At 36.1% G+C, this 25,284-nt stretch overlaps 1 protein-coding gene across 4 annotated transcripts in view; it reads left to right on the top strand.

Annotated features, from left to right (window-relative positions):
• The window catches only part of RHOBTB1 (Rho related BTB domain containing 1), a 178,427-nt gene that overhangs the window by 123,162 nt on the left and 29,981 nt on the right, over nt 1-25,284 (top strand). For 3 of the 4 annotated variants that reach the window (XM_053692254.1, XM_053692252.1, XM_053692255.1), the window contains 2 exons: nt 17,211-17,412; nt 19,099-19,202. In XM_053692254.1, coding sequence (XP_053548229.1) covers nt 17,221-17,412; nt 19,099-19,202 — 296 coding nt within the window. In that variant the 5' untranslated portion in view covers nt 17,211-17,220. Of the gene's footprint in view, nt 1-7,985; nt 8,501-17,210; nt 17,413-19,098; nt 19,203-25,284 lie in introns of those variants that run through there. The other variant, XM_053692253.1, reaches the window with a different exon arrangement.

The raw sequence follows: 25,284 nt of genomic DNA, 5'->3' as shown, positions 1-25,284 counted from the left end.
TGCCTCTGCAAACTGCCCCCTTATTTTAGTTCTTTTGACAGACTTGCAGTTTAGCCAATCAGTGCTTGCTCTTAGGAGCTTCATGTGCCGGAGCTCAATGTTATCTATATGAAACACATGAACTAACGCCCTCTAGTGGTGAAAAACTGTCAAAATGCTTTCCGATTAGAGGCAGTCTTCAAGGTCTAAGAAATTAGCACATGAACCTCCTAGATTTAGCGTTCAACTAAGAATACCAAGAGAACAAAGCAAAATTGGTAATAAAAGTAAATTGGAAAGTTGTTTAAAATGACATGCCCTATTTAAATCATGAAAGACTTTTTGTGACTTTACTGTCCCTTTAAAGGGATACTAACCCAAAAAAAAATATTTTATGATTCAGATAGAGCATGCAATTTTAAGCAACTTTCTAATTTACTCCTATTATCAATTTTTCTTTGTTCTCATGTTATCTTGATTTGAAAAAGCAGTAATGAAAGGTTAGGAGCCGGCCCATTTTTAGTTCAGCACCTGGGTAGCGCTTGCTAATTGGTTTGCTACATTTAGCCACAAATCAGCAAGTGCTACCCAGGTGCTGAACAAAAAATGGGCTGGCTCTAAAGCTTACAGTACTGCTTTTTCAAATCAAGATAGCATGAGAACAAAGAAAAATTGATAATGGGAGTAAATTAGAAAGTTGCTTAAAATCTCGTGCTCTATCTGAATCATGAAAAAAAAATGGGTTTAGTATCCCTTTAAGTCAAATCTCATGAGATCACAGTAAAAGAGTTAATGACCTCAGCGCTGTTGATGCTGATTGGTGCTGTTCATTTCTTCATTTTTGTTTTTTTTTACCTGCGGCTGGGCAGCAGCTGAGTATAACTTTTTACACAGAACTTACTCTGCTGAGCTGAGGAAGTTGTGAGGTAAAATATCTTCCATTTTTTACATAGAGATGCTCAGGTGATATTTTACTCAGCTTTTTACAGTTATACTGCATCAGTTTCAAGTGATTTAGCATATGAGTATTATGTCCCTTTAAACACTTCCTAAAGATATTTTTCCTTTTCAAATACATTTCTGGTCTTATAAAACAAGAGTACATTTTAGCTAATATAATTCCTGCTGGGGCATTTAAATATTTTAAAAACATTTTACTTCTTTTAAGGAAACTGAAGTATTTATGTATAATAAATGTAAACTTGCTGCATATTATGGTTGATAATGTAGAAATACATTTACATAAAGCATCGTGTGAATTTGCTTGTTCCAGGTTATCTATGGAACAGAACTCAAATACTTCCTATCTCATAGACGAATTGACATCTGTTTTCATATTATGAAAGCACAATAAATAAGTTTTTAACCTTTTAACGCCGTTATGCCGTTCCATTCCGTCATAATTACACTGGGCTTTAGAGCCGTTATGACGGAATAGAACGGCATAACGGTTTTCAGCTCCTGTGCCCCCTCCGTTATTTTGTTTGTTGTGGATCCGGTTGGGGGATGTGCCTAGCACCTCTGGCACTCCCCCAGGATCCAATCAGCATGGAGGGGGTGTATCGATTGTCCCCTGTAACACTGTAGCAGCCAATGAGTGGAATCATTGGCTGTTACAAGTGTATCCGCTTCCTCTCTGCTCTCAGTGCGATCTGAGAGAGAGAGGAAGACAGTTTAGTGTTGGTGTGTGCTGCAGAAAGCTAGAGAGGGAGAAAAAATATAGTTACAAACAATATATATATTTTTTTTGCTGCTGATCACAGAGCTGCTACTGTGATCAGCCTAATATAACTTGCTTAGCCTGTTAGGGCTTTGATCAGTGTTGATCAAAAGCGTTGGGGGTTTATTTGTGGGGGTTACAAATATATATATATATTGTTTTTGCTGCTGATCACTGAGCTGCTACTGTGATCAGCCTAATATCACAGTGATCAGCCTGTCAGGGCTTTGATCAGTGCCCAAAAGTTTATTTGTGGGGATCTTTAGTTATTATTAACCCCTTCCCTGCTGTTCCCAATCACTACCCTTCCCAGTTCCTTTTTTTTTTTAGTTTATAAAAAAAAAAAAAAAAAAAAAAATATATATAAAGAAAAAATCATAATTTAAAAAAAAAAAAAAAAAAGGGAATAGGGTGGGTGGGAATAGGTGGGTGGTAATTGGGAGGTGGTAATTGGGGTGGTTTAGTGGGAATTTGGGGAAGGTGAAGTGGTAATTGGTGGTGGTGAAGTGGTACTTTGTACTGAAAAAAATCCCTTATGGCACGCTATTCAGCAGAAGAGGCTTATGCCATTCTTGCCGCAGATTCAGGGAGTGAAACCCTCTCTGCTCTGTCTGACAGCGCAACCCTTACGGCATCAGATATAGAGCCCCTGAGTGATACATCTGATGCTGGTGCTCCCTGCCCGCCACCTAAAAGGAGGCGTCGCACAAATGACCAAAATTGGATACCCCCAAATTTCACTGCCCCAGAAATGCCAGAATTTACTGAGACTCCTGGCATAACAAGTGATGTTCCAGTATGTGAGCCAATAAACTATATGTCACTGATTCTGACAGATGCTATGTTTGAGCATATAGTTGCTCAAACAAATTTATATGCCAGCCAGTATCTGTCCAAAAATCCCCAATCTCTGTATGTCAGAAAAAATACCTGGCATCCCACTGACATACCAGAGATTAAAAAGTTTTGGGCCCTGACATTAATAATGGGGATTGTGAAGAAACCCAGCATTCGTTCATACTGGAGCCAGAACCCCATCCTGGCTACCCCTCTTTTTCCAGGGGTTATGAAGAGGGACAGATATGAACAATTGCTGCGGTTTCTCCATTTTAATGATAATACCAAGTGCCCCCCCAAAAATGACCCCCTGCATGACAGGTTATATAAACTAAGGCCCCTGATAAGCCACCTGTCCCAAAAATTTAAAGAAGTTTACATACCTGAGCAGGACATTTGCATTGATGAGTCCCTCATGAAATTTAAGGGGAGATTGCTTTTCAAGCAATATATACCATCCAAGAGGTCCCGCTATGGGGTAAAATTTTATAAGCTCTGTGAATGCAGTACTGGGTATACCTGGGCATTTCGCATCTACCAGGGAAAGGATAGCCACTTGGATCCACCTGGCTGCCCAGATTCAGTTGGCACAAGTGGGAAAATTGTGTGGGATCTCCTACTACCCCTGCTAAATAAAGGGTACCATTTGTGGCTCGATAATTTTTACACCAGCACAGAGCTATTAAAATTTTTGTTTTATTTTGAAACCGTGGCCTGTGGCACAACAAGAAAAAATCGCAAAGGTTTCCCCCAGAAGCTGACATATGGAAAAAAAAGTAGGGGCACAACGTCAGCTTTACGCCACAATGAGCTACTGGCCCTTCGGTACACTGATAAAAAAGATGTGTACATGCTCTCCACAATGCACGATGAAGCTACAGTGCCAGTGTCTGTGAAGGGAAGATCTGCACAGATCCGAAAGCCAAAGTGCATTGTGGAGTACAACAAAAACATGGGGGGGGTAGATTTAGCTGACCGGTGCCTGCAGCCATATCTAATTCAAAGAAAAACTAGAACTTGGTACAAAAAAGTAGCCTTTTATATTATGCAGATCGCAGTATATAATGCATATGTGCTGTACAAAAAAACAGGCACAGGGAAAACTTATACTTTTTTGGAATTTGTGTTAAATGTAACATCTGATATTTTGTTTAACCAGACCCCTAATCCTCCCACTGTTCAATCTGAAAATGTTGAGCGACTCTGTGGCAGGCATTTTCCCACTAGGATCCCCCCCACTGCCTGCAAATTAACACCCCAGAAAAGATGCAGAGTCTGCTATAAAAAAGGAGGGAGGAGGGATTCTAGTTACCATTGCCCTGACTGCCCCTCTCAACCTGGCCTCTGTATCACTGATTGCTTTCGAATATATCACACAGAGTTAAACTTTTAATTTGAAAGCAATCTGTATGTGTTCCTAATTTATTTTATTTTATTATTCTGTATTCCTAACTTCATAAATCCCCTGACCTTGTCCTGTCCCTTTATATGTTAAGCCCATCCACTCTAAGGCCATTATAAGTTATACAAAACAACTAAAATACTCCTTTTAGAATATCCTGAGTTATCTACTTTTGCAAATGGTATGTCATGAGGGGGGTAATTTTCATTCCTGGGCTGCCATACTGTCTCAAAGGCAACATAGGGCCAGAAAATCAATGTGCCAAATTTCTATGCAGACCCTATATTGGGCCCTGTAACTTCCTAAAACCACATAAAACCTGTGCATAGGGGGTATTGTTGCACTCATGGGAGATCACTGAACACAGATATGGGTGTATTATAGCAGTAAAAAATATAATGATGTTGATCTAAATAGAAAACATGCAAAGTCTGTGTGAAAAAAGCAAATAAAAAAATATGACCACTAAATTTGACCAGGTTTTGTGACTAAGTGGCTACAAAAAAAGACTAAACATAGTCCTTTTTTAATACCCTGGGTTGTCTACTTTTGCAAATGGTATGCCATGGTGGGGTAATTTTCATTCCTGCGCTGCCATACTGTCTCAAAGGCAACAAAGGTCCATAAAATCAATATGCCCAATTTCCATGCAAATTGGCAGACCCTATATTGGGCACTGTAACTTCCTAAAACCACATAAAACCTGTACATAGGGGGTATTGTTGTACTCATGGGACATCGCTGAACACAAAGATGGGTGTATTATAGCAGTAAAACATAAAAGGATGATATAAACAGCAAAAAGGCAGTGTTTTTGTGATAAACTAAAACTGAAATATGAACATTACCTTTGGCCAGATGTTGTGACTAAGTGGCTACAAACAAAGACTAAACATAGTCCTTTTTCAATACCCTGGGTTGTCTACTTTTATAAATGGTATGCCACGATGGGGTAATTTTCATTCCTGGGCTGCTATAATGTCTCAAAGAGGACAAAGGCCCATAAAATGAATGTGCCAATTTTCTATGTAAATGGGCAGATCCCATATTTGGCCCTGTAACATCTGTAAACCCCATAAAACCTGTACATGGGGGGTACTGTTTTACTCTTAGGACATTGACAAACACAAATATGTGTGTTTTATAGCAGCAAAACATAAAAGGTTGATGACAGAAACAGCCAAAGGGCAGTGTTTGTGCAAAAAACGCATACAAAAAAAAGGAGCACTACATTTGGCCAGGTGTTGTGACTAAGGGGCTTCACAAAAATATGTGACATGGGCCTTTTGAAATACCCTAGGGTGTCTTCTTTTGAAAATGGTATGCCATGATGGGGTAATTTTCATTCCTGGGCTGCTATAATGTCTCAAAGAGGACATAGGCACAGAAAATTAAGGTGCCAAATTTCCATGCATAAAAACTGAAATGGGCAGACCCCATATTTGGCCCTGTAACTTCTGTAAACCCCATAAAACCTGTACATGGGGGGTACTGTTTTACTCGTAGGACCTTGACAAACACTAATATGTGTGTTTTATAGCAGCAAAACATAAAAGGTTGATGACAGAGACAGCCAAAGTGCAGTGTTTGTGCAAAAAACGCATGCAAAAAAAATCACCATTACATTTGGCCAGGTGTTGTGACTAAGGGGCTTCACAAAAATATGTGACATGGGCCTTTTGAAATACCCTAGGGTGTCTTCTTTTGAAAATGGTATGCCATGATGGGGTAATTTTCATTCCTGGGCTGCTATAACGTCTTAAAGAGGACATAGGCACAGAAAATTAAGGTGCCAAATTTCCATGCATAAAAACTGAAATGGGCAGACCCCATATTTGGCCCTGTAACTTCTGTAAACCCCATAAAACCTGTACATGGGGGGTACTGTTTTACTCATAGGACCTTGACAAACACTAATATGTGTGTTTTATAGCAGCAAAACATAAAAGGTTGATGACAGAGACAGCCAAAGTGCAGTGTTTGTGCAAAAAACGCATGCAAAAAAAATCACCGTTACATTTGGCCAGGTGTTGTGACTAAGGGGCTTCACAAAAATATGTGACATGGGCCTTTTGAAATACCCTAGGGTGTCTTCTTTTGAAAATGGTATGCCATGATGGGGTAATTTTCATTCCTGGGCTGCTATAATGTCTCAAAGAGGACATAGGCACAGAAAATTAAGGTGCCAAATTTCCATGCATAAAAACTGAAATGGGCAGACCCCATATTTGGCCCTGTAACTTCTGTAAACCCCATAAAACCTGTACATGGGGGGTACTGTTTTACTCGTAGGACCTTGACAAACACTAATATGTGTGTTTTATAGCAGCAAAACATAAAAGGTTGATGACAGAGACAGCCAAAGTGCAGTGTTTGTGCAAAAAACGCATGCAAAAAAAATCACCATTACATTTGGCCAGGTGTTGTGACTAAGGGGCTTCACAAAAATATGTGACATGGGCCTTTTGAAATACCCTAGGGTGTCTTCTTTTGAAAATGGTATGCCATGATGGGGTAATTTTCATTCCTGGGCTGCTATAACGTCTTAAAGAGGACATAGGCACAGAAAATTAAGGTGCCAAATTTCCATGCATAAAAACTGAAATGGGCAGACCCCATATTTGGCCCTGTAACTTCTGTAAACCCCATAAAACCTGTACATGGGGGGTACTGTTTTACTCGTAGGACCTTGACAAACACTAATATGTGTGTTTTATAGCAGCAAAACATAAAAGGTTGATGACAGAGACAGCCAAAGTGCAGTGTTTGTGCAAAAAACGCATGCAAAAAAAATCACCATTACATTTGGCCAGGTGTTGTGACTAAGGGGCTTCACAAAAATATGTGACATGGGCCTTTTGGAATACCCTAGGGTGTCTTCTTTTGAAAATGGTATGCCATGATGGGGTAATTTTCATTCCTGGGCTGCTATAATGTCTCAAAGAGGACATAGGCACAGAAAATTAAGGTGCCAAATTTCCATGCATAAAGACTAAAATGGGCAGACCCCATATTTGGCCCAGTAACTCCTGTAAACCCCGTGAAACCTGTACATGGGGGGTACTGTTGTACTCGTAGGACATTGACAAACACAAATATGTGTGTTTTATAGCAGTAAAACATAAAAGCTTGATGACAGAAACAGCCAAAGTGCAGTGTTTGTGTAAAAAACGCATACAACAAAAATGACCACTACATTTGGCCAGGTGTTGTGACTAAGGGGCTTCACAAAAAGACGTGACATGGCCCTTTTGGAATACCCTAGGGTGTCTACTTTTGTAAATGGTATGCCATGATGGGGTCATTTTCATTCCTGGGCTGCTATAATGTATGAAAGGCAACTTAAGCCCAGAAAATGAATGTGCCAGATTTCTATGTAAATGGGTAGGCCGTATGTTGGGCCTTGTAAATTCCAGAAAACTCAGAAAACCTGTACATGGGGGGTATCGTTATACTCATGGGACATCGCTTAACACAAGTATGGGTGTTTTATTGCAGTAACATATATCAGGATGATGATATTCACAATAAAATCATTTGGAAAGCTTCAAATTTCTTAATTTCTCACACTTACTTTGATTTTTTTTATATAAAATTATAGTTGAGAAATAAATCTTTTATGCCAAAAGAAAGCCCTATCTGTCCTCTAAAAAACAATATATAATTAGTGTGGGTGCACTTAATGTGAAAGGGGTAAATTATGGTTGAAAAGACATATAGCTGAAATTCAAGGTTTCGTTTACGTTCAGAACTTGAACAATTGCCTATGTCATGAAAGGGTTAATGTATTTATATTACATATTTGGAATTCAGTATGTTTACCAGCATACACTCGTCTCTAATATATATTCATTTTTCTCAGTCTGTGAATTTATTGTGAGTAGCTGTTTAAAAAATATATATTTGTGTTATTTAACTCAGGTTTGGTTTGAGGGAAAAAATGCCAAAAAAACAGCGAGTTATTCAGCATATGATTACGCAGACGTCATTCATTTCCATGTAAACACACACAGCCTGCGGCCTTGGCCCCTATTGCATTGTCAATACTGTAGCTGGAAGGCTTATGGTGTGCACAGGCAGCAGCACGTAACGCTGCCTGTGACAGGACAAGTCGCGCGTTCACCGACCCTGTCGGGGACGTGTTTTTGACCTGAACGCGCGTTCAATGTTTTTTTTTTTTTTTTTTCATGAATGAAATCCAATCGCGCGGGTATAAATAGAATCGAAGGCTGCTGACGTCACGGGTGCGAGTGGCCGCTGCTTTTGCAGCTGGAGATCGGGTTGCAGTTTTGCTCTCTACGTTTCGATTCACAATTTTTAAAAGAGGGCGGGGTTAAAAAAAAAAAAAGGGTTAAAAAAAAGAAGAGGGTGGAGATGCCGGGAAGGGTAAAGAATACCACTTGAGATGGACAGTGAGTGTAATTACTAACAGGAGAGACAATGAGATTGTGCTATGATATTCTGCAAACTTAGCTTCGTGTATACTTCGCCAGCTTGCATCAGAGAACAATAGCGAGCTGCAGGCTCGCAAATACAGTAGAATCAAGAGGAGATTTACACTGGTATGTTGTTACAGTTCTATTTATCCTAAACTTCATATAACGGCCTGTGACTTGTTTGCTGTGCCCTTTTTTGTGTATACAGTAAATACAGTTCTAAAGTGCATTGAGAATAATGGCATATTATGGTATAGATCATTTTATAGTAATGATCTTATTGTTGTGCCTAATATATATATATACACTATGTAACTGCTGATTGTAATACAACGGATCTGACTGATTGTGTACACAAAGGATAGGTAAGTCCGCACTTGGGTGCATTTATATAAAATTACACTAGAATGCAACCTACTATACAACTTGCTTTTGTATACAGTTGTGTGTGTATGTATGTATATATATATATATATATATATATATATATATATATATATATATATATATATATATATATATATATATATATATATATATATATATATATATATATATATATATATATATATGTACACATTGTTGGGTATCTTTGTGAATTATTTAGTGTGCACGTCTGCAAATAGATCTGAACAATATATGATACCACTGGGTACTGTTGATTGGCACTGTGCATTTACAGGGCATTGTACTGTGTTATGTATTCTACACACTCCCATGTATTTGCACAGAGCTGCTACTGAACACTGCATTGTGCACAGTTGTGTTGTTGTCCTATACCACTGTGCATACATATAATTCTATAGTGCCACCGCGTTCTATTTATTTATCAGTTTGTATTATATACACAATTTGTATTGCACACTGATGCATTTCATTGCATGGCTGTCATGTTTTTTTGTTTACCAGCATGGATTCCCCTGCACACTAATCGCTGTTGTTCATATGTAAGCTGGTCATGCTTGTTTGATGTTCGGCAAGTTGAAATAACGGTAAAGCATTTAGCTAGGGAAGGCCAGGAAATAAAACAGATCAAGGCGGATGTTATGAGGCTTTGTGTCCCTTTTTATTATTGGACGATTTAATGAGGCACATTAGCTTGTGAACAGAAATGTTGGCTTTGCCTGCGATTGTACAAAACAGGTGTGCATGTGTGTGTGTGCATGTTGTGTGTCTGGGTGATGCTGTGTATAAACTGCAGTTTTTGTGCTCTGCCATTACCGTGTGTAACAAAGCAGCACAGGGAGTGGGAATTTTGTTATGTTGTGTCTATGGAGTCTGTTATGGGTTGCTGTGACAACAAGAGGGTCTTAAAGCATCCTGCATCAGAATGTGGGTCTGCCTATTTACTATGTATGTATACATGCTCACACACACATATGTATCTATGTACCTGCACTCACCTCCATGTCAGCTGGGTAATATAAATGACAGTAGGAACACATGCTATCAGATCTCTTGTGAGCAATAGAAGTATATCTCTTGGATACTGTCAATAGATATTGGATAATGTGTGCATACAGTATATATAATCAGTAGCGGATCTACTCAACAGAGGGCCCTGGTGCAAGATTTTGGGCCCCCAAAGGTAACAGTAAAGAGCCAAAATAATAAAATACATTCTGCTCTTTATTATGATTTGAGGATAAATAGACCTGCTACTGGCACTAATAAAAGCCTTCCCAACATTAACCATACACCTATGTATAAGCTAGCTGTTATGGGCCCCTCCAGCTCTTGGGCCCTGGTGCCACTGCCCCAATGGTAGTTCCGCCCATATATCTTTCTTTCTATCTATCTATCTATCTATCTATCTATCTATCTATCTATCTATCTATCTATCTATCTATCTATCTATCTATCTACTTTATATCAATAACTTGTATAATTATACATTTCAACAGTAATGATATCACACATAGCTCAAACATCAGCTTATAATTGTCTTTTTTGTGTTTCTGCAAACAATCCAGATATGATGCAAATATAATACAATGGAGCACCCACTTGGGGGACAGCAGGGATAGGCAAGGTGTCCATACACGGACACTGGTGTCCGTGACTAGCCCTTGCAGTGTCCACCACAACCTTAGTATATCTTTTCTTTCTGATTAAGTAATAGGAATACAAAAAAAAATTGGTAGTGTGAATAAAGTTAGTGGCTTGTCAAGAGACTGCTAGCGATATTGGGTGATAAGTTATGGAATAAATAAAACCTGAGTGAAATACTGGATGTGTATCTGCATCAGTATAATAACACCCAACTCTATACAAAGACACAGTAGTGACACTGGTTCATGTGTATAGCCAGACAAGGGCTGGTTATAGGATCAGGGGTATCTGCATCAGTATAATAACACCCAGCGCTATATAATGACACAGTAGTGACACTGGCACATGCGTATAGCCAGACAAGGGCTGGTTATAGGATCAGTGGTATCTGCATCAGTATAATAACACCCAGCGCTATATAATGACACAGTAGTGACACTGGCACATGGGTATAGCCAGACAAGGGCTGGTTATAGGATCAGTGGTATCTGCATCAGTATAATAACACCCAGCTCTATACAAAGACACAGTAGTGACACTGGCACATGCGTATAGCCAGACAAGGGCTGGTTATAGGGTCAGTGGTATCTGCATCAGTATAATAACACCCAGCACTATATAATGACACAGTACTGACACTGGCTCATGGGTATAGCCAGAGGAGGGCTGGTTATAGAATCAGTGGTATCTGCATCAGTATAATAACACCCAGCACTATATAATAACACAGTAGTGACACTGGCACATGGGTATAGCCAGAGGAGGGCTGATATAGGATCAGTGGTATCTGCATCAGTATAATAACACCCAGCACTATATAATAACACAGTAGTGACACTGGCACATGGGTATAGCCAGACAAGGGCTGGTTATAGGATCAGTGGTATCTGCATCAGTATAATAGCACCCAGCTCTATACAAAGACACAGTAGTGACACTGGCACATGCGTATAGCCAGACAAGGGCTGGTTATAGGGTCAGTGGTATCTGCATCAGTATAATAATTCCCAGCACTATATAATGACACAGTAGTGATACTGGCACATGGGTATAGCCAGACAAGGGCTGGTTATAGGGTCAGTGGTATCTGCATCAGTATAATAATTCCCAGCACTATATAATGACACAGTAGTGATACTGGCACATGGGTATAGCCAGAGGAGGGCTGATTATAGGATCAGTGGTATCTGCATCAGTATAATAACACCAAGCACTATAAAATAAGGTTTTTAATTTCAAATGTACCTTGGTGTCCTTCACTAAGGTTTGTCAGTGCCTATCCCTGGGGGACAGTAGCCTTTTGCGCTCTCCAAAAGATCATGTCATCGTTTTTTTTTGTAATGGTAAAGGTGTTATTTCAATTGGAAATTATTTTTTTTCTAGTTTTTACCTTAACAATGTAGGGATTTTTATGTTTAACTTACAGGGGTATGACAAAGTGCACCTTTAGTAAAACAAAATATGTTAAATAAAAGTAAACATAAAAAGAAACAGAAATCAACTTGTTTTCTTGCAAAATTATGAATAATCATTGTAGCCACTGCCTTTAGTTAGATAAGGGAGCTACTATAATAAAACCTAAGTTCTATTGTCACATGAATGTTGCAGCAAAAGTCCTCTACTGAGCATGGGCAAGAAACTGACTGGAGCTAGGGCAAGTGTCTCCTAGCAACCATTTCAAAGGGAAAGCTCCTGATTTGCCTTCATGTGGAGCATACAACCCTTTTAAAATAATGATTCATACATATTGCAATGGTTTCTATTAAGTATAATCCACTGCTTTATTACAACGAAACAGACTGTTTTATATCTTCTTAAATTGACATTCTTTTGTAAAACATGCAAAGTTCTGCTTCAGATAAGGATTCCACTGGAAACAAATGAGAACAGGCATACTACACTTGTTAGCTGCAATTATTGCTTCTGGGCCATAATGGGGAGACTTAATTAGTGCTTTGACTATGTGTTTAACCCTTTTGAATGAGTTGAACACATAATAAAACACTTTTTTCCGCTTTCAAATGAAGTCCAAGAATTATTTAAAAATATTATTTCTAAGTAAAATAAGTGTCAACAGGTAACCAAAGTTATGGAGTATATGGATTCTAGTAGATTAAATGTTTTTTGTTTACTTTGGATTTTTTTTTTTTTTTAAGTTATAAAGCTTTATAAAACATTCTGGCTAAATTACATAATCTTTTTTGTCCACTTCTAGAGATTGCAGTGTCCTTTTCTAACCTAGGCCCGAATATACATACATATATATATATATATATATATATAACTCACCATGCTCTAACTTGAAGAAACAGGAAGAAGTGATTATCTTCAGAGTTATCACATCTTCAAATATAAATCATGAACTGTTAGGTTTAGAGAAACCAAAGTTAAATACTAATCAATTTATCCTGCACGTCTGAGCTCTCCTACGGTGAAAATAGTCTCTGGCTTACTCTTCTGATTTTCGCCTCTCTTTGACTTATATTGATTGTAAATACTTTGACCTGTCTGTACTTGCAACCGTGGCTGTCATTTAGGTTTCTACAATTAATTTCCATTGTTCTGTCAATTGTGATTAAAATATAGCTTGACAAATACTGGGTGCCATGGTGCCAAGTCTCCAAGAATTTTGGCTGATAACTATTTGGATTCTTACACACACACACACTTATATATCATGTATATTTAGGTTTTTGATAAGTCCCTTGGAGTGCGCTTGTCCTGTATTTCTATATATATATATATATATATATATATATATATATATATATATATATATATACACACTGCAAGGAGGGTTCCAGCACACTTCTTTGTACTGTGTCAGCAGCCGGGGTGCACTTCAAAAAATCAATATAGAAAAACAAGCACGGGGAAGGCACTCACCGTTTCAAATATAACCTTTTATTTCACAGATTAACGTTTTCGGGGTTGCCCCTGGTCTGAGGACGGGGGCAACCCCGAAAACGTTAATCTGTGAAATAAAAGGTTATATTTGAAACGGTGAGTGCCTTCCCTGTGCTTGTTTTTCTAAATATATATATATATATATATATTTAAATATACATCTTAGTTCCTACATTTTTTATTTAGTCCATAGCCTGTTGTTATCATTGTTGTAGTAGTAGTAGTAGTAGTAGTATATATAAAATAATTAGAACAGCACTCAGGTTAATGTGCAGGCTCCAGGGGGCCACTGCCAAGTTTAAGTATAGTCTGAACAACAAACAATCGGTTGTAGTCGCACATATGTATGTAAAAGAATCTTCATTTATTTAAAGGGACAGTAAAGTCTAAATTAAACTTTCATGAGTCAGATAACGCATGCAATTTAAAACAACTTTCCTATTTACTTCCCTTATCAAATTTGCTTTGATATTTTGGTATTGTTTGTTGAAGACTAAAGTTTGGTAGGCTGGTAGGCGTTTAGGGGATTACACATGTCTATAGCAGTCTACGGCAGCAGTGTTTGTAACTATGTATAACATTGCTGCCAGATGGCTTAAGATACATGCAAGCTCCTGAGCTCACCTATGAATACTCTTTAACAAATGATATCAAGAGAAATAAAATTGATAATAGAAGTTGCCAAGTTGTTTAAAATGTTAATGTTTTATCTAATCAGTTTGTTTAATTTTAACTTTATTGTCCCTTTTAAACATAGTTGGAATCCACAACATATTCATACATATGTGTATATTGTGTTTTAAAGGGACAGTCAAGTCCAAAAAAAACTTTCATGATTCAAATAGGGAATGTCATTTTAAACAACTTTCCAATTTACTTTTATCACCAATTTTGCTTTGTTCTCTTGGTATTCTTAGTTGAAAGCTAAACCTAGGAGGTTCATATGCTAATTTCTTAGACCTTGAAGGCCGCCTCTAATCTAAATGCATTTGGATAGTTTTTCACCACTAGAGGGCATTAGTTCACATGTTTCATATAGATAACATTGAGCTCATGCACATGGATTTACCATGGAGACGGCTCTGATTGGCTAAAATGCAAGTCTGTCAAAAGAACTGAAATAAGGGGGCAGTCTGCTGAGGCTTAGATACAAGTTAATTACAGAGGTAAAACGTGTATAATTATAATTGTGTTGCTTATGAAAAACTGGGGAATTGGTAATTAAGGGATTAGCTATCTTTTAAAACAACAAAAATTCTGGTGTTGACTGTCGCTTTAAATAAAGGTAAATTATTTTACACATATGCAACTGCAACTGATTGGTTGTTTCTATCATTTTAGCAGACCACAAAAGAAGGTATTTAAAGAGACACAAAACTCAAAATATTTATTTCATGATTCAGATAGAATGTACTATTTTAAACGTTCCCTTTTACTTCTACTATTACATTTGCTTAATTCTCTTGATTATCCTTTGTTAAAGGAGTAGCAATGCACTACTGAGAGCTAGCTGGCTGAATACATTTGGTGAGCCAATGACAAAAGGAATATATGTGCAACTACCAATCAGCAGCTAGCTCTCCATAGCCCATTGCTGCTCCTGAGCCTGCCTATGTATGCTTTTCAACAAAGTATAGCAAGCGACCAAAACAAATGAGATAATAGAAGAAAATTGGAAAGTTTTTTTTTAAATTATATGCTCTATCTGAATCATGAACAAAAAAAGTTTGGTTTTCATGTCCCTTTTATTTTAAACAGATATATATTCCGCTCTGAATAATCCTTTCTTGAAGTTTGTATTAATTTAAAAAAATGTCACATTTTGAATTCAATCCGGAATGAGCAAAACAATTGTTCACATTGATACTTATTTTTTAATTGTGCTATTTCTATTTCTACATATAGTACAAATCAGGGCTTGACAAATCCAGGAGCCTGGGAGCCACTGGCTCCTCAAATTTTACCCCTGGCTCCTAACTTTTTGGGTTATTCTCCATAGATCTGTATACAGATACCACTGTCTGGCTCCTAACAGTATGTCCGGCTACTAAGTATTCTTACTGGCTCCAAAACTTTAAACAGATTTATCGACCCCTGGTACAAATACAATGTTACTAGGAAACTAAACCCAAATGTTTTTCTTTCATGATTTAGATAGAGCCGGCAATTTTAAGCAACTTTCTAATTTACTCCTATTATCAATTGTTCCTCGTTCTCTTGGTATCTTTACTTGAAAAAGCAGGAATGTAAGCTTAAAGGCTGGCCCATTTTTTGGTTCAGTACCCTGGGTAGCTCTTGCTGATTGGTAGTTACATTTAGCCACCAATCTGCAAGCGCTACCCAGATCCTGAACCAAAAATAGGCTGGCTTCTAAGATTACATTCCTGTTTTATCAAATAAAGATACTAAGAGAACAAAGAATAATTGATAATAGGAGTAAATTAGAAAGTTGCTTAAAATTGCATGCTCTATCTAAATCATGAAAGAAAAACATTTGGGTTTAGTATCCATGTAATCTAGCATGCAGAATAGTTAACACAAAGCAACAATCCATATTTCTGGAAAAATGATCACCTGACATAACGTGTTTTATAATATATTTAGCATGATCTCTCTTGGTAATAGCTAATAAGCTCAGAGAATACATACTTAGACTAGAAAGCAGAAAACCTGAAGTGATATAATAATTGATTTCCTTTGGGAGTGTGAGGTGAAAATTAACAGATATTATTGCTTTGCAGTAAAACGTTACAAAGAGTATAGTCATAAAGTTAAAGTGAAGGTCCATTTTGATGAATTAGTGCCCGGTTTTTAATAAACCTATTAAAAACAAAGGCACTTTAATTCATCAAAATTGACATTTCACTGTTTTCTTAAAAAACTTACCTTTTAATCCTGAATGGCGCTCCAGCGATTCCCCCGGCCGTCGGAAGCCTCTGCAGACGTCAGAAATGACGAATCAGTCTTCCTCCAATCACAGCTTCCCCTCGGGGGAATCTTGGCCTAATGCAACGCTGTGATTGGAGGGAGCCGGATTCATCATTTTGGACCCGCGAAGACGGCTTGCGACGTGCGGAGGAAGTGCTGGAGCGGCTGCCAGGATTAAAAGGTAAGTTTTTGAAGAAAACAGTGAAATGTCAATTTTGATGAATTAAAGTGCCCTTGTTTTTAATAGGTTTATTTAAAAACTGGGCACTAATTCATCAAAATGGACCTTCACTTTAAGAGAAAAAAGGTATAAAATCTATTGGGAAAGACTTATAAGAGGTGAACATTATTTTTTTTACATACATTTTATAGCTTTTAAATTACTATAAATTTTTTTTAATAGAGTATAAAGAAGTTGAAAACAAAAATAAAATAACTGTAGTTACCCAACTACTGTAGCTAATATTTGTATATTTATAGATTGATAGCTAGATATTAACATACAGTATATACGTTTGTATGTTGGGATATGTTAATATGATGTTGACAAAATATTCACACAAAATATATTGTTTTTCGCAAAAGTTGGTACAATAAAGCTTGTTTTGAATGACAACAGCGGATGCATGCCAAATTGCTTTAGGTAAAGCAGTGTATTTAGCCTACAGACAACTATTAATATGTCATTTTCCTGTAGGCCTGAGAGATTCCAGATTTACCTTAAGTAGACTGGTTTATGTTTAGTGAAAACAAGGGTGCAATGCTGTGTGTTTTCATCAACCAAGTGTGCTTAGTTAAAACAAGATGTAGTATAAAGGTTAGAACAACAAACACCAGTCCAATAAAAAGATTATAATGAAGTTAGCTCTCTGCAGTAATGACATCTGAGACTATTTTCCTGTTGTCTGTGGAGTTTAGAGATTATACCATTGACCTGTCTTCTTTTTAGATCTGTATAAATGGACACTGACATGGATTACGAGCGACCCAATGTTGAGACCATAAAGTGCGTGGTGGTCGGAGATAACGCAGTTGGGAAAACGCGTCTCATCTGCGCAAGAGCGTGCAACACCACTTTAACACAATACCAATTACTCGCCACTCATGTACCTACAGTATGGGCAATAGATCAATACCGTGTCTGCCAAGAGGTACGTAGCATTGTTTTGTTATTACATTTTTAAAGCACATCTTAACAGCTTGATAGCCCATGAAAAAAATATAATGGTAAAAACTTAGCTATCTCTTCCTCAGTGTAATTCTCTGCAATTAAAAAAAAAAAAAAAAAGTCAAATTATGTTAATTACAATTTTCTTTTTATCATTACCAGCTGTAATTCAAGTGATTTAATTCCTTTATTGCACAGCGTGTAGCACAGCACCTTTTTCCTTTTTTTTTTATTTATTTTTTAAAAAAATAACTTTCTTCATGTTTTAATCTTTTTAAATTTGGAAACTTGAATCAATATTATTAATTTTTTTTTCTTCAAAAATATTTTAATTCAGGTAAAAAAAAATTGTATCCAGAACAGTAGTGATTATTTCCTCTTGGTTTTTTATATCTTTTGTTACAGTCTGTGTTGTACTTAAATATAATTAAATGCTTGTAGTAATTACATTGTTTCAAACACTGTTGCCATAGTTTATTAAAGACACATGCACACTCCCATCCATTAAAGGGATATGAAATCCAAAATGTTTCTTCGTTCCCATGATATTCTTTGTTGAGGAGACACCTAGGTAGGCGTCTGGAGCACTAAATGGCAGGAAATAGTGCTTCCATTTGCTGCTCTTGCAAATGGGCCAGTTGCTAGTTTTTCAATTAAAGATACCAAGCGAACTAAGAAAAAATGGTAATAGAATTAAATTAGAAAGATGTTTAAAATTGCATGCTCTATCTGAGTAATGAAAGAAAAAAAATGTGGGTTTCATTTACCTTTAAGCCCACCTCAGTTTAATCTAGAAGTAAACCGGAAATGTTCATAAAGTTGCATGCTGTATCTGAACCATGAAAGTATCATTTTAAATCTGTCCCTTTTAAAAGAGCTAGGCAATGATTTATTAAGACTAATCTAAAAAAACAAATCAAGAGCTTGGGCGTTAGAATTCTGGTATTTGTTGAATCCTGACCAAAAATACATAATTAATTAACATGGGCACTATACTAAGTGAGTGGTGGTGTTGTTTTTGTTTTGTTTTTTTGTTTTAAAGCAACAGAATACAGACAAAATAAACCAGTGCAAAATACTATGGAATTAGGCAGTCTGCTATGATAATAAATTAGTCATTTGTATAGATAATAACATTAGAAAAAGGAGATTGTCTGGAGTCTGGAAAAAAACCCCATTTAACTGTACCGTTATAAAACTCTATTTATTAATATTTATATCCTCCTGGTATGTGTGTTTGTCTGTTTATATATAGCTTAGTGGGAGCAATAGGTAGGCAAAGAAGACCCTTTAAAGTCCAAATTATTGGGACTGATATATGGCAGGCTGTGACAGGCAGCTCTATCTTTTGATTGAGTACAATTTTAGATATACTTTATTTTACATTTTATGGAGGAAGAATATGGAGGAGAAGGCCACGCCATTTTCTAGGAGGCAGACAAGGAAGTTTTTTATTCAGATATATGTTCAATAATCTTAACATTTAGGAGCTGCCAGATTTAATATTCTTGGCTATCTGGATTTATGAAACTCTTTGCCCTATTTATAGAATGTTTTAGCATCTGCAACGTTATTGTAAATGTTTTTTAGAATCGTTGTTGGAATCCTCTACAAAATTATAAATCACATTTATTTTGTTTATGGTTTTTATTTTATTTTTTATATTTAGGTTCTTGAGCGCTCTAGGGATGTTGTTGATGAAGTGAGCGTCTCCCTCAGGTTGTGGGACACCTTTGGTGACCACCACAAGGACAGGCGCTTTGCATATGGAAGGTAAGCAAATAATGCATGGTACTAAATTGCTGGCACAGCTTATTAAACCGAGATATATGATCATCAGCATATACAAAAGCTTTTTTTTTTTTTTTTCTTCGTCTAGGAATTAATTGCATTCATTGCTAAAAACATAACCCTGTATAGTATTTCACATTGTATGCATTTTTAATATACAGTAAATGACATTTGTAAGAGACTCTGCTCTGCAGTATGATTATATTACCAAGGTTTTGCAGGCATGAAAGTCAAATATTACCATGCATGTGAACCAGTATATATGTAAGTCTGTGTGTGTGTAGATAAATAGATAGATAGATTGATAGATTATGCATTATGCAGTAGCCTGGTGGGGGCAGTGTAATATTTTCTAAAATTATATCATATTTTCAGCTATATAAAACACAAATGAGTTTGCATATTTTAATATAAATGTATCTAAAGGGACAGTAAAGTAATAATTAGACATTCATGATTCAGATAGAGATTACAATTTTAAACAACTTTCTAATTTACTTCTATAATTTAATTTGCTTCCTTCTCTTGTTATCCTTTGCTGGAATGTTTATCTAGGAAAGCCCAGGAGCAACAAAGAACCTAGGTACTAGCTGCTGATTGTTGGCTGCAAATATATATTGATTGTTATTGGCTCACCCATGTGTTCAGTTAGAAACCAGTAGTGCATTGCTGGTCCTTCAACAAAAGATACCAAGAGAATGAAGCAAATCTGATAATATAAGTAAACTGGAAAGTTCTTTAAAATTGTAAGTTCTACCTAAATCATGAAAGAAAAATTTTGGGTTTCATGCCCTTTAATGATAATTTGGTATATAAAAAAAAATTAACATTTTTAATACCGGCTAAAATTTTTAGCCGGGTAGTCAGTAAAATTAGCACGGTGGTGCACCGTCTATTCACTTTTCCTTTATCTAATGTAACATTTGAACGTTGATTCCCATAGATTACACAATATTGGTGTCAGTAGTAAAATGTAATATATAAATGCTAAAAAATTCTATAGAAGGATTTGAATAAGAGAATAAATGTCCAAAGGAACATTTGTTCTTTCATTTAAATCTCACGATAAAGAATTTTGCCCATGCATTTTATCCATGTAAACTGGCTGAGCAGCAACTGTATAATTGAACAGGGGCAAGTTTACAACTAACATGAAAGCAAAAGGCAGGTTTATTCACCATAGAGACATCCGTTCTCAAAAAAAAAAAAAAAAAAAACATCTATGCATACTACATTTTCAGGTGAACATTTTAGATCTGTTCCCCCCCAAAAAATACATAAATTTTTACGTGCTGTTTTCAGATACAGGACACAATACCTTCTGTATCATGAATTCTATTTTTGGTTTAATGTGCTTCTTTGCCTAAAAAAGATGGTGGTAGTATACTTTGGGGAACCTGTCAGTTTTATCTTGGTTGTGATTCTAAATTTGGTTTATCACTTGTACTTAGAAAAATACTGTACATAAGCAATATACTCCCATATGAATCTATATAAGTTCCAATTGTGTCACCCAGAAATATTAATTGAACTTTAACATTTTAAAAGTAATTGCACAGTCATAAGTAGTAACCATTTTGAACAGCAGATATTTTCCATAGCATAGGGGAATCTTAAAAATCTTCCAGCTGCCTAAGGCTGAGAACATTCAGTAACTTCCAGAAGCTCAAATGTTAAGGACACACATAAACTTGAAGCTGTTGTCCACATATTTTCATAACCTTTGATGTTATTACACTGCACATACTGTTTTTTGTTTTCTCCGAAATACTTTCATATATTTATACACACACAGACACATACTATATATAGTTGTTTTTATACAAACACTGCACAAGGGCAAAGTAAATAAATCATCTGATAGTCGTCAGTCATGGACATAAAGTATTGGTTACAGCCCAAAAGTCCCTTCACTGCATCTCCAGTTTTTGGCCCTTACTCTTAGTGTTTTTTTTTTTTTTTATATATATAATTTCTTGGTCACCAGCTGTAACTAAATCCGGCCTTCTAAATTTTTAGTGTTTACTGCATTCTTTGTATGGGTGAGAACAAGCTATTTTATTATTCTGCAGTGCTTGTTTAAAGTATGTGGTAGTTCCCTATTGGATATTACACCCAATCAAGTCTTTGGAAATATACCTGGGTCTAGGGATGTGCTACCAGTTTATTCATATAGTGCTGCCCAGGATGTGGCATATGCACTAAGTCCAGGATGTGTGAGTAGTCCATTTCAAGGTGTGTGTGTGTTTGTATAGATAGATAGATATAGAGAGAGATAGGTCTACTGAGTCTTAGATTACTGAAATAAGTCATAGGCATAAACCATTTAATGTATCTGACTTCTTCAAGGGTCTTGTTATGCCGCCAACATTAGCATAATAATTTAATTACTTAGGAATGCTTCACATTCCTATGTTCTTAAAGTGATAGTAAAGTTAAGCACTTTACTTACACTTTCTAGCAAGCCTATATGTATTACAGCTTAGCCGCTAAGTTTTTACTTCCTCAATATTATTATCAGTAAGAGATCGCAATGTTTTAAAAAAAAAAGTCTATTACCGTTCCTCGCTCCTCCCATCTGCCACTTCCTGGTCCGATATTGCCTTATACGTCACAACTCTAGGCTTACATAGTGTTCAAGGTGTTTAAAACAAAAATTGCACATGCGCTATTGACTCAGTGGGCGGATGACATAGAGTCAAGGCCGCCTTACGGCCTAATTTTCAACTGGCCAAAAAAAAAAAGGGGCCGGAGTATAAAAAGAATAAACAGGTTGAATAAATGATGAAAAAAAAGAGACTTTCAAAAGCTTATAACTTTATTTACACAATGAGATTTAAAAAAACATGAAGTAAAATTATATTTATTTTGATAGATGAGTATAATATGTGATCGATAATAACTTAACTTTACCATCACTTTAAGTCACTTCGGGTTTAGCGGAGTTGGTCTAACGTGGTGTCTGGTTAGAGCGCAAGCAATAACCTTTAATTTTTTTTACAGGGCGCCCCATAGAATTCTAGAGAAGAAGTTAGTCTGGTCGCTGTATCCAAATTCCTAAAGTTAGCACGCCTCAGTCGTTTGCTCATGCGCTAACTTTTTACTTTCGACTTGTAATACCAGTGCCAATGCGGCCGCTATACATTTTTACTTTGAGCGCAGTTAGCGTTCAAGCGAAAAAATATTTTAGCCTTTTGTAAACTGGCCTTTAAAGGGACAGTCAACACCAGAATGTTTGTTGTTTTAAAAGATAGATAATCCCTTAATTACCAATTCCCCAGTTTTGCATAACCAACACAGTTATAATTATACAAGTTTTACCTCGTTAATTACCTTGTATCTAAGCCTCAGCAGACTGCCCCCTTATTTCAGTTCTTTTGACAGACTTGCATTTCAGAGCTGTCTTCATGGTAAAATCACGTGCATGAGCTCAATGTTATCTATATGAAACACGTGAACTAATGCCCTCTAGTGGTGAAAAACTATCAAAATGCATTTAGCTTAGAGGCGGCCCTCAAGGTCTAAGAAATTAGCATATGAACCTCCTAGGTTTAGCTTTCAACTAAGAATATCAAGAAAACAAAGCAAATTTGGTGATAAAAGTAAATTGGAAAGTTGTTTAAAATTACATGCCCTATTTGAAACATGAAATTTTTTTGGGACTTGACTGTCCCTTTAATGTTTACATGGGATTATATATATAAACGGACAGTCGGACACGTATGTATTGTGTATTTTTACTAAGTTCTGTATTGAGTTAGAATTGAGTTATACAAGCACAATTATATTTTTTATCTATACGTTCTATCTACAATTAATATTGTTTGTAAAAACAGTACATATAGCAGTGCAGGTATTCTAAAATATTTGTCTTTTTAATAATTTCAACTAAATTTGTCACTATAGAATCAACTGCTCTCCTTTTTGGTTGAACCATAGCTGTTTCTAGAAACCAATGTTAGACTGGGCATTGGCAGACAAAAAGTTAATGCTTACAACATTTAGACGCCAAGTTTCTTAGATAGACTGTGTTACATCAGCAGGTCTGATTCTTAGAATCAGGAAGTAAATATTGAAAATGTAACTGATACAGACAATATAACGTAAGCTGTTCTGTACCACTTATGTTAAGTACAGCCTATTTCCCTTGCTGGGCGAACTTTTAACTTTATTAGCAATAAACAGTAGATGAAGCAATCATATCAAGCAAAGTAAATGTATCATCTTTCTGTTTACTTCTCCTTTCCCATGTAAAGATTTCAGTCCAATGATTATGTAGCATATATCACTCAGCTGTTTTTTGTTTGTTGTTTTTTTTTTTTTTTTTTTTTTTTATCTTTCAATTGAGAAAATATACACCAAGCTACCTTTTTAGCTTAGTTAAAGGGATAGGAAAGTCCAAATTAACCTTGCGTGATTCAGATAGAGCATGTCATTTTAAGACACTTCTAAATTCACTTCTATTTTCAAATATGTTTTGTTCTCTTGGTATCCCTTGTTGAAAAAGAATACAAACATATCCTACACTAGTGGGAGCTGGCTGCTGATTGGAGCCTGCACGCATTTGTCTCTTGTGATTGGCTAACTAGATGTGTTCAACTAGCTGCCAGTAGTGCAATGCTGTTCCATCAGCAAAGGATTTCAAGATAATGAAGCAAATTTGATAATAGAAGTAAATTGGAAAGTTGTTTAAAATTGTATGGTCTATCCAAATCATAGGGGAGTTTCCTGTCCCTTTAAGTGGGTATTGCTTTTTTTGATAGGGAGTTCAGTTGGCTCTAGAGATATCATATATGCCACAGAACAATATAATCCCATCTTTATTTCTTGGAACACACTGTTACTTGTTCTTCTGGCTAACCTGAAACTCTGCTAAAATTCACTCTTCTGACTTGGCATCAGTCTAAAAAAAAAGACTCATTATCCAATAAACTTTTTCATATAACTTGCCAATTATGTACTGAGGTGTAGTAAATCTGTCTGCATTTGTGTGTTATAAAAGTGCCTTTGCTTTTTTTTTTTATCTGTGATAGTCATTTATTTTGCAACCCATTTTAGGGGGGGGGGACATATGATGTATAATTTATTATCCACTATCTACAATCAATTTTCTTAATACTTTTCTCATAAGTGTTTAAAGCAGTGCTCAACAAATTTCTAAATCTAGGAGTCAGCCCATACTTTTCAGAGCTACAAATACATTAAAGGGACACTGAACCCAATTTTTTTCTTTCATGATTCAGATAGAGCATGACATTTTAAGCAACTTTCTAATTTACTCCTATTATCAATTTGTCTTCTTTCTCTTGCTATCTTTAGTTGAAAAAGAAGGCATCTAAGCTTTTCTTTTTGGTTCAGAACTCTGGACAGAACTTTTTTTTCTTGGTGGATGCATTTATCCACCAATCAGCAAGGACAACCCAGGTTGTTCACCAAAAATGGGCCGTCATCTAAACTTACATTCTTGAATTTCAAAAAAAAAGATTCCAAGAGAATAAAGAAACATTGATAATAGAAGTAAATTAGAAAGTTGCTTTAAATTTCATGTTTTATCTGAATCACGAAAGAAAAAAATTGGGTTCAGTGTCCCTTTAAGGAGACAATCTATTTAGGAGCTATCCCATTGATCTAGATAGATTTTTCACAAAACTGTGTGTATAACCATTGCAGAGAAGTTATAACACATAGCTAAGGTCAGCTTTGGATTGTAATGCACTGCTGATTTTAAGGTTCAGTAATAACAAAATATTATAAGTAATTATAGTTACTCCATTATATCTATTTAGATTCTGGCTTGTTTATTTTAAAGTTCAATAAAATAGATTGTTCTACAAACAATTAGCATTATATTTTTACACTCCCTCCTTAATTTATAATATTACAGCATTATTAGTGGTGTAGTTCCTGCTATTTCTTACTGTCTGATAGTTACAATGAGCATGCGTACCTGTTAGCCAATGAGCATTAGGAGGAAGTACATATCAGCCAATCAGCATTATTATACTGCTGTATTAATTTCAATAATAATAAATTTAAACAGATTTTACTTCACTTTTTGTCAGGC

Source organism: Bombina bombina, chromosome 9 (assembly GCF_027579735.1).
Source record: "Bombina bombina isolate aBomBom1 chromosome 9, aBomBom1.pri, whole genome shotgun sequence".
NCBI lineage: Eukaryota > Metazoa > Chordata > Amphibia > Anura > Bombinatoridae > Bombina > Bombina bombina.
Note: the sequence above shows the minus strand (reverse complement) of the source record. Positions and strands in the feature narration are given on the sequence as shown.